At 37.8% G+C, this 12,627-nt stretch overlaps 1 protein-coding gene across 1 annotated transcript; it reads right to left on the reverse strand.

The window, feature by feature from the left end:
* Positions 1 to 2,628: 2,628 nt before the first annotated feature.
* Positions 2,629 to 12,343, reverse strand: LOC145678305 (protein MMS22-like). Its single transcript, XM_081748319.1, has 4 exons — positions 11,870 to 12,343; positions 10,167 to 10,274; positions 4,611 to 4,791; positions 2,629 to 2,884 (listed from the first exon to the last, which is right to left on the reverse strand). The coding sequence occupies exons 1-4, from the start codon at positions 12,118 to 12,120 to the stop codon at positions 2,636 to 2,638; spliced, it is 789 nt and encodes a 262-aa protein (XP_081604445.1). The 5' UTR covers positions 12,121 to 12,343; the 3' UTR covers positions 2,629 to 2,635.
* Positions 12,344 to 12,627: the final 284 nt, after the last annotated feature.

The raw sequence follows: 12,627 nt of genomic DNA on the forward strand, positions 1-12,627 counted from the left end.
ACGATAGTTCAAAACAAAGCTTGAATTCAACGTAAGGAATTGCTTGAACACATTTGCTGGTGGTAGTAGTTAGTTTTCATATATTTACAACAAAGGAATCCAGTATGGATGCTTGAAAATCAAATGGCGATATACTACCTCTTTCACGGTAACATGTTATTATTATTATTAAAAAAAAAAAAGGGTAAGCTTCCTCAAATCATCGATAGCGATAGACGACAATTTCCGCCATCTGATAACAAATACATTTCAAACTGTTTTGTTTTAAAGGTTCTAAAACACTATTTCTATTATTTATGGAGGTAAGCAAAAACTGAACGAAAATAAAATTGGTAGTTTTATACCAGCATATTCAAAGTTTCATAGTTAGAGACACAACAAAATCACCAACCTTCCTAGGATGTAATTTTTCATTAAGTGTTATAATTTGTTATACAAAGAATGTAGTTTCATGCACGACTGGACCGTGAATCAAATCTGGGTCTCCGTCCAATTATGTTGATTAACCACTACAGTACCTAGTCTACTCCCCTATCAACCATACATTTGATCACTCTTGAAGTCTGTGTTCAGCCACTCAAAGAACATGGACTGTACCACAACTTCTATTGTGATTGGACAACCCACCTACATTATAGAACACATTTGACGGTTGAATTTATATTATACATGGTAAATGGAGGAAAATGAAATCTGAGTTTTGCGTCCCACGGTTATGCCGGCTAGGCTAAAGACGGTGATGATGAGAAATGAATGAAATGGTGGAATGAAGAAAGTGGGAGGAAACCCATACACACGGTGTTTCTCCACCATAAAGTTCACTTGGCGCGAGCTGAGATCGAACCAGGGACCCCATGCACCAGAGGTGAACGCTCTACCACTGAACCACCGCGGCCCCGGTAAATGAAGGAAATAACCTATTTTATATTACACCAAATCCTCGCTATCTGCGAATTCAATTATATACAAAGATTGAAAAATGCACTACTGGATCAGAAATCGAACCTGGGTCTCCGGCTTACCACGCCGATTAGTTAATTACTTCGCCACTCAATCTGCTTCCTGAACTAAGCATTGAATTCAAGAGAGAGAATTATGGTTGTTATAAAATGTGTGCAGTGATTAACAAAATCGTTATGCACACCCAACATACTCTATTGTCAATAACTTCGGATCAAGTCAATCAATTTTATTTCTCCCCACAGAAAGAACGTAATTTTCTATACAATAGTGTAAACTAAAATCGAACTGATCAATTCGTTCAGAAGTTACCAACGAAAGAACACATATTCATTTTGACTGACGGTTGCTGCTGCATCTTGTCATTTTAGACAAGTAGCAACGTTCGAACCAGTAGTTAAATTTCTTTCGGAACACTGTTCACTGATAATTACCTGATCAGATGCGTTATGTCGGAAGGATATATCAGGGAAGTGATCATATACGAGGTGTTATCAAAAATTTCGGTGATCAATTTATTAGAAACAAACTAATAAGCTTACCTGGAATTTGATTTAATCTCCTTCAAAGTACTGTCCTTGGCTAGCAATGCACTTGAATCCATGACTAGAAGCATTTCTGGAAGGTTTCTTTTGGAAGGACGTTCAGCTTCTCTGTTGTGGCCCTCTCACAATTTCAGGAATGGTGTCAAAACGTTTCCCTTTAAACACGGTTTAAATTTTTGGGAAGAGCCAGAAGTCACATGGTACTAAATCTGGTGAGTAAGGCGGATGTGGGCAGACAGGAACACTTTTTCTGACCAAAACTCGCGGATGAAAAGCAAGGTGTGGCACGGTGCGTTTTCGTGCCGAAGAAGGAAGTCATTTGCCCATTTAATCGGTAGTTAAAATGCTTTTCACGAACCCATATGAGATGTTCTTCGGAGAGCTCTGGAATTGTCATTCGCCTGTTTGAACAGATCATTTGTGCCAGTTTTTCGAAGTTTTCATCTGTTTTTGACGTCAACGGATGTGTCGATCGTTGCTCGTTTTCTATCGACTCCTTGCTGCTTTTGAATCGCTCATATAATTTGTAAACAGCCTTCAATGCCACCGCTTCATCGTCATACACTGATTTTGACATTTCGTGAGCTTCTTTGGACTTTTTTTTTTTCTTCAGTTTAGAACAAAACTTAATTTTGGCGCGCGACAGACACTTAATACGATCTCATTCTTCTGGCTCTGGAAGCCAACTAACATGTCGCAACTTGTTCAAACTCGATACCGGACTACCGGGCTTACTAGTTGAAAGGAATAAATCAACGATAGATGTCATTGTGCAACTACCGTATATTCACCGTACTTCTTGATCACACCTTGTAAAAAGGAGACAACTAGAAACAGTATTTTTTTAAAATCCTTCTGATTGTCTTCTTTCATATGATCACTGGTAAATGCTGTTAATCCACGATGTAACACAATTAATCTTCATTCTTAGAAATATGACTTGGACAGCTAAAATGTCAATGTTCAATGGAATGGGTAGTTGCAGGTGTGAAATGACAAAATACGACGTTGAAAAAAAAAAAAAAAAAAATGGTTTTACACCTGACAAATCGAAGATGGCAAAGAGAATTAAAGATCTTTAGAGTTTCCAGACAGCATTTAATACTACTAGTTAAGTGTTATCCAAGATATTAGCTTAGCCACCACACAGACAGATTGAATGTTACAAATTCAAGGAAACGTACAATACTTGCCCAGAAAATTTGAATTACCTGCTTATAGATAATTTCACCGCAATGCAACACTAAATATCCAGAAACGAAATAAATCCTTTGAATAACATCATTTGCAGTAGGATTTTTGATGAAAGGTTGAATATATTTCTCCATCTGGTCAAAGTACAAATTGCACTTTTGTCTGAAAGAGGCTCTATTGTTTTCCTAAAAAGATACACGAAAAATCAATGCATGGTTCTAAAACATAAAAAAGAAAAAAAGATTATCAGTATTAAGAAATAAAAGGTCATCCAAATTACTGCGTAAATACATAAAAAATCATATTATATACAAAGTGTAATCAGGGTGTCTATTAAAATTCCAAAATGAAATTTCGTGACTTTTTCGTGACATTTTCATTACCAAATCATAAAATTTCCTAACATTTTCAAGAGCGAATTTGGGCACAAATTAGGCCGAATTTTCATGCGTGCGATAGAAACGTACTTTGCTTGCGATTTGGTAGCGTCTAAAGCCGACTATAGACATTTTTGGTGGTGAATTTCAACGTTTTATAGAACAAAAGTTTCCAATCTGTACTTACATTTGTGACCCAAATGATAAATTTCGTGATTTTTTCGTGACTTTCATGACCGTTTTCTGATTTCGTGACTTTTTCGTGACCGATAGACACCCTGATAATTAAAAATTTTCGGGAAAAATCTTCAACTCCTATCAACCAATCGTAGAAAAGCAGTTATTGTACCTTGCAAGTTATTGTACGGAGAGCATTGTTACTACCTGACAGTGCCTACGTTAAAAGCGTTTTAGTGTGTTCTGTTGAATGTGCTTCGGGCCACTTTTTTAATGCGATTGGATTATGATAAATATATACTTGAAAAGGAAAAATGCTATGCAAGAAATCAACGCAAGTGCTAGAATTCCTCCAGATTTGACTCCTGCCATATCTCAGTTATTTCCAAAACTCAAGAAAGACCGAAAGGACGATGTTTCCATATCATAGTGGAAATCCAGCAAGAATCACATGGTTATTATCATCACAGGTATTTTGCCATTATTGGGCGTTCATTTGTACCAAACTGGGAATCTTCCATACATCACGGTCTTCAGTAAACCTCTTCGTCTTCTTGTACTAGGTAACCAAAGAAGTTCTTGCAGTTTTTGACGCCCCATGAATCATGCACTCACATGGAGGAAACGAAATGACGCACGTGACCGCCAAGCGATGAGGAGTTAGTCTGACCATCTACCTTCAGTAATACAGGCACGCTGTGCACACAGAACTGTCATAGTTCGTCCAATGTCGATGACTTTAAAGTGAGCCTGTCCGCTGCCGCATCAAATCGCCGCATAAGCCAGGGATTTGGTGAGAATTCTGTGAACGAACGCACTACCAGTCATTGGTTTCAGAAATTCTATTCGAGAGACGTTAGCCTTTCGCTTGAACCTCGCAGTGGACTAAGGTGTAACAACTATTTCCGCTGAATAAGGGGTAATAAGACACTTACTTTGACATTTTTTTTTGGGAGGGGGGGGATGAAAAAGTATCTAGAAAATGCACTAATACATCAGCAGGTTTCTTTTTTTTTTGTACAATCACATATTTTTGTTTTCTAATTCCTCAAGAAATCAATGCAAGTGCTAGAATTTTTTTTGTCTCTTATTACCCCGGCCTCCCCTAACGCTTCTTTCCTTGCACTCACTTTACTAATCAAGTGACCAGCGTGCGTTCCTTTGATGCACGAGATCCCATGTTCCGTTCCCGATGGGAAAGCATGAAACGCACTACAGTGGTTCAAATTCCGCCTAAAATCGTACTCTCGCTTTAACCAACTTCGCTGCAGACAAACGGCGTAAATACAAATCAATCATTTCTTGTAACTATTGTAAATACATACCATAATTCAAGAAACGTTTTTATTTTACTTACCTGCAATGTATCATATGTTAATTTCAAACTTTCTACAAACGTACACAATGGATCGTCAGCATCTATCACAGATTGTAACAGAGAAGGATCACACAGTTCCTGTAATACTGGTAGTTTGAAAACGATTCGGGTCAAATCCGTAACTTCATCTTTGCACGTGTCTGTTGACAATAAGGAACACCTACAAAATACATGAACATCAATTAAATGCTGATACAAGATGATATTAGCACGTTTGTATGGTGCCTCTGAAAGGTGTATCGACGTTTATTTATTTAATTTATTTATTAATATATTTCATATTCAACTGTGGAGCCATTTTACAAGGAAACAACAATGAAACATTGAGAAACAATAGAATGAAGTCGGCCACGAATTATACACAGCCGGTCAAAAATGTTAGCGTTAATAACTTTTTTTTAAAAAAAATCACATTTGCAGCGTTAATAATAATAATAATAATAATATAGATATATAGATAGATAGATCTCAGCATTTGTATGAAATAAAAATAGTGATCTCTCAAATGGCAGTATTGTATTTCAAATATTGGTTTTCATTTCAGAACAGTAACAGCAGTTTAGAATAATCTAATGCCTGACTCTGTGTTTATGTCCAGATCACAGGCCGTTACGAAGTGTGTCGCACTGTTGTAAAGGTGCAAAGATGGTAGCGAAGTTCACGAACCTTGTGCTTCAGTTCACAAACTCATGAAAAACAACGTGGTTCGGCATGGCCTCCAGTCAAGTTAATGGACCATTCCTTACATTTTGAATGCACATCGTTCCCTATCCAGCCTCATTTTGCACGTATTCGGCATGTTCTGGCAGTCATACTCTGTGAGTTTCTGCTGAAATAAACTGAGAATGTTTCCCGACGATTGCAAAAATGGTTTACAATATTGGAGCCTATATATGAAGTTTTACCACTTATGACTATGCGATTTTTCAACTGTGAAGTTGTCATTCTACTGTGCATTGTAAAACTTTTCCATTGAAATCAATCAACTAGTATTGAAGTTATTATATATTTCAAGCAGAGAGTTATTTTTCACCCACTCTGGACATTAAAGGTACCATCCAAACATTCGACTCGTGCGGCTACAGGAAACACAAGAAACATTCAACCACGATGACTGGCTACCGGAATATCCTGAGTATGAAGCAAGTCTTTGTTTACACCTGATCTATTACACACAACATAATCTGCTAACAGAACTTATCCATGATTCGACTGTATTCACACCATATACTCAGAGTTAGTACAATATATTCGTTATAATCCGGCTGTGTGCTACTCCGATCCATCCGGTAATCTGTCCTTTTCTGATGGACAGTACACACACACACACACACACACACACACACACACACACACATACACACACACACACACACACACACACACACACACACACACACACACACACACACACACACACACACACACACACACACACACACACACACACACACACACACACACACACATATATATATATATATATATATATATATATATATATATATATATATATATATATATATATATATATATATATATTGTAGTGAGTGTTCCTTTTTATTACTTGTTTATATAGACAACTTTCCTTGTAATTAGCGAAAATTGAATGCCATATGTCCTTAAAAGTAACATTAGCTGAAGCTAGACTGTGTTAACATACTACGACAACTAACAAGACAGCGGCAGCAGACTTGTCAATAGTACAGTGGCCTATTCTATCTAGGGTGTAGACGATGTTGCATAAATCGCAGAAAAGGAAATTTTCCAATATTTGACAATTGAGAACTTCCGTTTGTGTCTCAATCAATTGCAAAGATTATTGCTGGGGGCACGGTGGCTCAGTGGTAGAGCACTTACCTCTGGTGCATAGGATCCCTGGTTCGATCCCCGGTCAAGTACGTTTATGGTGGACAACATCGTGTTCGTGGGTTTTTTAGGTCTACTCCCGTTTCTTCCCACATTTTCATTCAAACAATTCTTCCATCAACATTTACTTGCTTTGATCATCCGTCTCCCTTAGCTTAAAGGGCATAATCGTGAAACGTTAAACTGAAAAAGATTACTGTTAGTTCCAACATGTTCTATGAGTTCAAAAGACAAAGAAACATATCAAGTGGAGATGAAGTATCAAGTGCTACTAACTCTTCAGTGGCGTCTTCCACAGCTAATTTATCGTCACCAACAACAACGAACTCTTCGTCAATAGCGACAATACGAAGAGATCACCCGCCAGGAAATTAACTGTACATTACTTCTAGTTGCTACAAAATTAATTGAGCGTTACTTCTATCAGCTTAGAAGGTTGCGGCAATCCACACTATGATAGTGAACATTGTGCTTCAAGGAGGTTCTCACATTGTTAGTACAGTATAAACAGGAGAATTATTGAATCTTTAGTTCTTTTATAAAGACATCACCGTAAAAATGTTTCCCTATACACAACCGGCATATCAAGAGACCTTATTTCGACTGTAGAACCCTTGCATCAAAAGTCCAAATTGTGTTTATAAAGTGAAATGACCTTCATGAGTGACTTTAGTTTGGTGAACAAGGCCACAGAATAAGTGGTCGAAACCGTTCAGGAAAACTTACAGATACAACCCAAGAAGTACATGTTTCATTTATCTTTCGATTAATTTCACAAGAGATGATTTCGTGCTTCCGCAACAAAATAAGTGCGACGAGTGATTTGAAAATGTCTGTCTGTTTGTCATATACGTATATAAACAGTGGCGGATCCAGGATATGATGAAGGGAGGGGCTAAACCATAATTTGCCACTTTATCCACTATAAAGCAAGATTAAAGCCCATTTTATCCAGTGTATACCTGAGCGTCAAGCGGAGAGGGACTATAGCCCCCCTTGGATCCGCACCTCTCTCTCTCTCTCTCTCTCTCTCTCTCTCTCTATATATATATATATATATATATATATATATATATATATACACATATAGGGTGGACCATTTATATTGATACGTTCTTGCAACTTTTAAGCTAATGGACAAAAACACTGAAGCCCTGTACCATGTAAATATCGGCAGGGGTACATTATGAGGCAAACTCAGTAATACCACAAGGCTAACAGTTGCCGACCGAACATAAATGTTTTATTTTTTCAAATGGCAGTACATCAGATTAGTACATATTTCAAACCTACAATGTTACATTTATTATTCAATGTAGCAAACTAAGGACGCCACTGTATCACAAGCATCCAAAGTTTTTGGTGATTTCTACAGCAGTAATAATGCAAATTAGTTGGGGCAATGCATATCCAAAGTGCTTTAGTGTCATGATTTGACGGATTTTATGGTTTGATGGATTTCGAATGAATATGATTGAAGTTACAAGGGATTAAAAATTTGATTACTTTCAAAAGTCTTTCTTTCGAAAAAAGAATGCTTAGATAAGTACTTCATCCAATTACACAGATAGTTTTCAATAGATGTGAAGATCGCAATGCCGTTTACTGCAATTAGATATCTCAAACCGTTTTGGAGGATGGTAAAAATTGTTGAAGTTTGCATCACTGCTTAAAATTATGTACTTCCAAGAACTTGTTATAATTACACCTACCAAAGGTGTTGTTATAAATCATAGAAGCAAAATAAGGAGTTCCCACAAATACGCCATTTTAAGCAATACATGAAAGTTTACTATTTTTTTCATATCTTCCGAATGACTTGAAAAACCAAACTGCTGTAAATGGTATTATGATCTTTATATATATTGGAAATCAGGTATGTAATTCAATGTGTTACTTATCTAAACACTTTTTCGCAATGAAGTCCTCTGTGAAAAGTCAAATTATCAATTCATTGTAACTTTGTTTGAAATGGGGGCTGGCCATCGAAACGTTAGTGTAAGAGACAGTAACTTCATTCATTTATGTTGTGGCTCCAGGTAAATGGCAACGTTGCATTTTCATTTAACATTGGACGCATAAAGAGAGTACAGCCCAAACGGCTCGTTCGATTCAAAAAATTCCTTCACTTTAGATTGAAAACATTATATTTGGAAACGGTTTTCCCTCTTACATTTTGTTGTAACTCTGATAATAACAGAGTTATCTTATGTTAGGGGACTTTTGAGACACCCGATATATATAGGGTGTACAGAAAGATTGTTTACAACGCTTGGGAGGTGATTCTACAGATGAAAACAAGTAAAAATGTCTATGTAACACAATGTCCATCTCGGCCTCCTAACCGAGTTACGGACGTCCAAAAGAGTGGGAAAATGAACTTTGAAGGCTAATTCTGGCGAGCGCAAGGGAATCCCCAAAGGATGCCTCACTTTGCCCTCATAACGTCCGCGGAATGCTTCGCATCTTTTGGGGAATCCCTTGCGCTCGCTTTGTACACATCTAATCTTAGTAGCTTTGGATAGTCCATGTTGAGAGTCTATGTGGGCCGCCTAACACCGCCCTTCTATCTCTTGTTGTTTTTCCAGAATTAGCCTACAAAGTTCATTTTCCCACCCTTTTGGACGTCCGTAACTCGGTTAGGAGGCCGAGATGGACATTGTGTTACATAGACATTTTTACTTGTTTTTATCTGTAGAATCACCTCCCAAGTGTTGTAAACAATCTTTCTTTACACCATATTATATATATCAGAAATATTGATTGGAGTGTGGTTTACTGATGATATGGGTCTTGTTGTGGAATCTGAAAAGAAAATTAATAAGACGTTAGAAAACTTGAGGAAGGGTTGTGAAGAATATGGGATGAAAATAGATGTTAGAAAAACAAAAGCCATGATGACTGGAACGAAACAGTCGGTGGGGAGAAATATAGAAGTAGGAGGGGAGAAAATACAACAGATGACTAATTTTCAATACCTGGATAGTATTATTAGTGATTATATGAAGCGCGAAGGTGAAATAAAAGCAAGGATAGGAATGGCGAAAAAAGCATTTAGGAGGAAAAAATACTATAATATTTTGTGGGACCCTGAATAACGAGTTGAGAAAAAGACCCAGAAAATGCTTCGTGTGGAGTATTGTATTGTGTGGGGCAGAAACATGGATATTATGCAAAGATGATGAAAAACGACTAGACGCTTTCTAAAAGTGGGTGTGGGGAAGAATGGAGAAAATTAGTTGGGTCGAGCGGAAAGCGAATCAAAGGGTGTTAGAAATGGTGGGGGAGAAACAAACAATTTTAGATATTATTAAGAAGAGGAACTGATTGGGCTTTGGATAAGAAGGAACTGTAGAGGGTATGGTGGCAGGAAAGAGAGGGAGGGGGTGAAGACTACAATTAATGAACGATATCAAAACAGAAAAATTGTACATGAAGACGAAGAGATCAGCGGAAGGTCGTGGAGCATGGAAGCTTCTCAGTTGCGGAAATGACCTGCCAATAATGGCAGAATACCAATAATTATGATGATTGGACCGTTATATCTTTGTATGGTTATCGTATGGTGATACGATAAGATATACATAAACGAATGTATTATGCAACTTATTCTATATTATTTTGATACAACATATTTAAGTAGTTTCATAAATGTATAATACTCACTTAATCCAAGCTTGGATGATAGTACATTGATAGTCTTCAAGTTGCCTTTCCAAAGATTCCATTACAGAATGATGAGGTAGTATGTGACATAAATAACGCCTGCATATTCTGCAATAATACACGAAATACATATTAACTTAGGATACATTTTGTCTTTCTTTGCAATTTATTTTTTAATTCTTTACTTTTTAATTCTATCATGATATATACAATACTTCCAAATTATTTATTATTTGCAATAAATATATTAAATTAAAATGTACTGTGTTTTTTACTTGTAAGAATTTACGTAACTTATTAGGTGTAGTCAAGTTGATTGATGAACTTATTTGGTCTAGGAATTAATTCGTGCGGTTGGTACGCACACATTGAAGCTGTAGTACAAACACAAAATACATAAATACCTTAAGAAAAATATTGTCCATCGCTAGCCACCACTTTCGCCCATCTGTCAGGCAATGTACGGATTCCGTGGCGAAAGAAGTCCTCATCCTTGGAAGCGATCCAGTCAGAGACCCATGTTTCGATATCTTCTGAAGAAGTAAACTGCTGTCCAATCAAATCGTTGTTCATGCAATCGAACAAGTAGTAGTCCGAAGGAGCAACGTCTGGTGAATACGGCGGGTGGGGTAAAACTTCCCATCCGACATTTTCTAAATAGGTTTTGACCGGTTTTGCGACATGTGGGCGAGCGTTATCATGTTGAACAATAAGTTTATCATGTCTGTTCTCCCATTCTGGTCGTGTTCTGGCCAGAGCTTGCTTCAAACGCATTAATTGTCGTCGATAACGTTCTCCATTCATAGTTTCACCCGGTTGCAGCAGCTCATAGTACACCACACCTTTCATATCCCACCATATGCACAGCATAACCTTTGCACAGTGAATATCTCGTTTTGGTTGTGATGGACCTGGTTCACCTGGTTTCACCCAGGCCTTTTTTCGTTTAGGGTTCTCGTAATGGATCCACTTCTCATCACCCGTAATAATTCGATGCAGAAACCCCTTTCTGCTCTGTCGTTGAAGCAGCAATTCGCAAATGGTTTTTCGTCTTTCAACGTCTCTGTCTTTCAATTCATGTGGAACCCAATGTGACATCTTTTGAATCATTCCCATGGCTTTCAAGCGTTTGGAGACTGTTGTTTGATCAACGCCTAATGCTGCTGCAAGTTGTTCCTGCGTTTGACACGAATCCTGCTCGAGCAATGCTGTCAATTCTCCGTCTTGAAATTTTTTTGGCTGTCCAGCTCGCTCTTGGTCTGCCAAGCCGAAATCACCACTTCTAAACCGTGCAAACCACTTCTGACACGTTCGCTCAGCTAGAGCATGGTCACCATACACTTCCACCAAAATACGATGACTTTCAGTCGCACTTTTCTGCATGTTAAAGTAATGCAGCAGGACACCCCGCAAAAACACTTTATCAGGCACAAATTGCGCCATGTTCACTTAACTACAAACTGGTGTTGTTGACGCTTTAATCCACTGCCCTATACTACGAATGATACGCGATGACAGGGGTTTGCAACACATGTGTGGATACACGGAACTGTGGGACGCTCCGTTCGTTGCGCCATCTCTTGTCCACCCGCACGAATTAATTCCTAGACCAAATACAATATAAAAATGCCCTCGCGTACGACAACCAGCATGCACTTTCAACGCAAAATTTATAATATATTCGAAGAACAAAATATTCTTACCTTACATTGACGTTTTCTGCACATGCGAAATGGTAAAATATTTGTTTAAAGGTATTTCCACCAATGTGGTGCTCTTTGCCTGCGAGATCCAAAGATGTCAATGTAAATGCAGCTGCTAGATCTGCAACTTGGAAAGGCGGATTAGGATTTTTGCTTTGTTGCCTTACATATGGATATACATACATGAACAAGGAATTCAGCATTTTGAGCATTTGTTCTTCAGGTTCTGAAAGTACAAAGTAGATATTCATTCACTTTATAATTAACATTTATATGTACAAAGTGTCCCGTCAATATGGGACACATTTCACTTAACTTTACATGAACATGAGGAATCTTTCCCATCTATATTTTAGTGTGTTTGAGAATCAATGTGTGAGAGTTTATTTTGAAGTTATTTGTTGCAGGTGTGTATTCTTTCACGATGATGTGGATCCCAAGTGAAACTGGGTACGTTCCAGACATATAATTCGCTAGTTAAGGCTCAATCACCAAAGCACAAAGGTGGCTTACAGAGTATTTCAGGAAACACGATGCACCACGACGGAAAGTGACTCTTCGTGGGGTTCACTTTTGTGAGACAGAAAATCAATTAAAAAAAAAATCCATGGACAATCTAGTCTCGTCGCAAAGAGAGCATTCAACATGTTGCAAACGCCATGGAACGAAGTCCCCACAAGTCCATCCAACAATTATCTTACGTTAATGTTTCCCGCAGCAATGTCAAGAGGATTTTGAGACCTGCAACTGTGTTTTGC

This window comes from Thermobia domestica, unplaced genomic scaffold (assembly GCF_964235325.1).
Source record: "Thermobia domestica unplaced genomic scaffold, izTheDome1.hap1.1 HAP1_SCAFFOLD_2361, whole genome shotgun sequence".
Lineage (NCBI taxonomy): Eukaryota > Metazoa > Arthropoda > Insecta > Zygentoma > Lepismatidae > Thermobia > Thermobia domestica.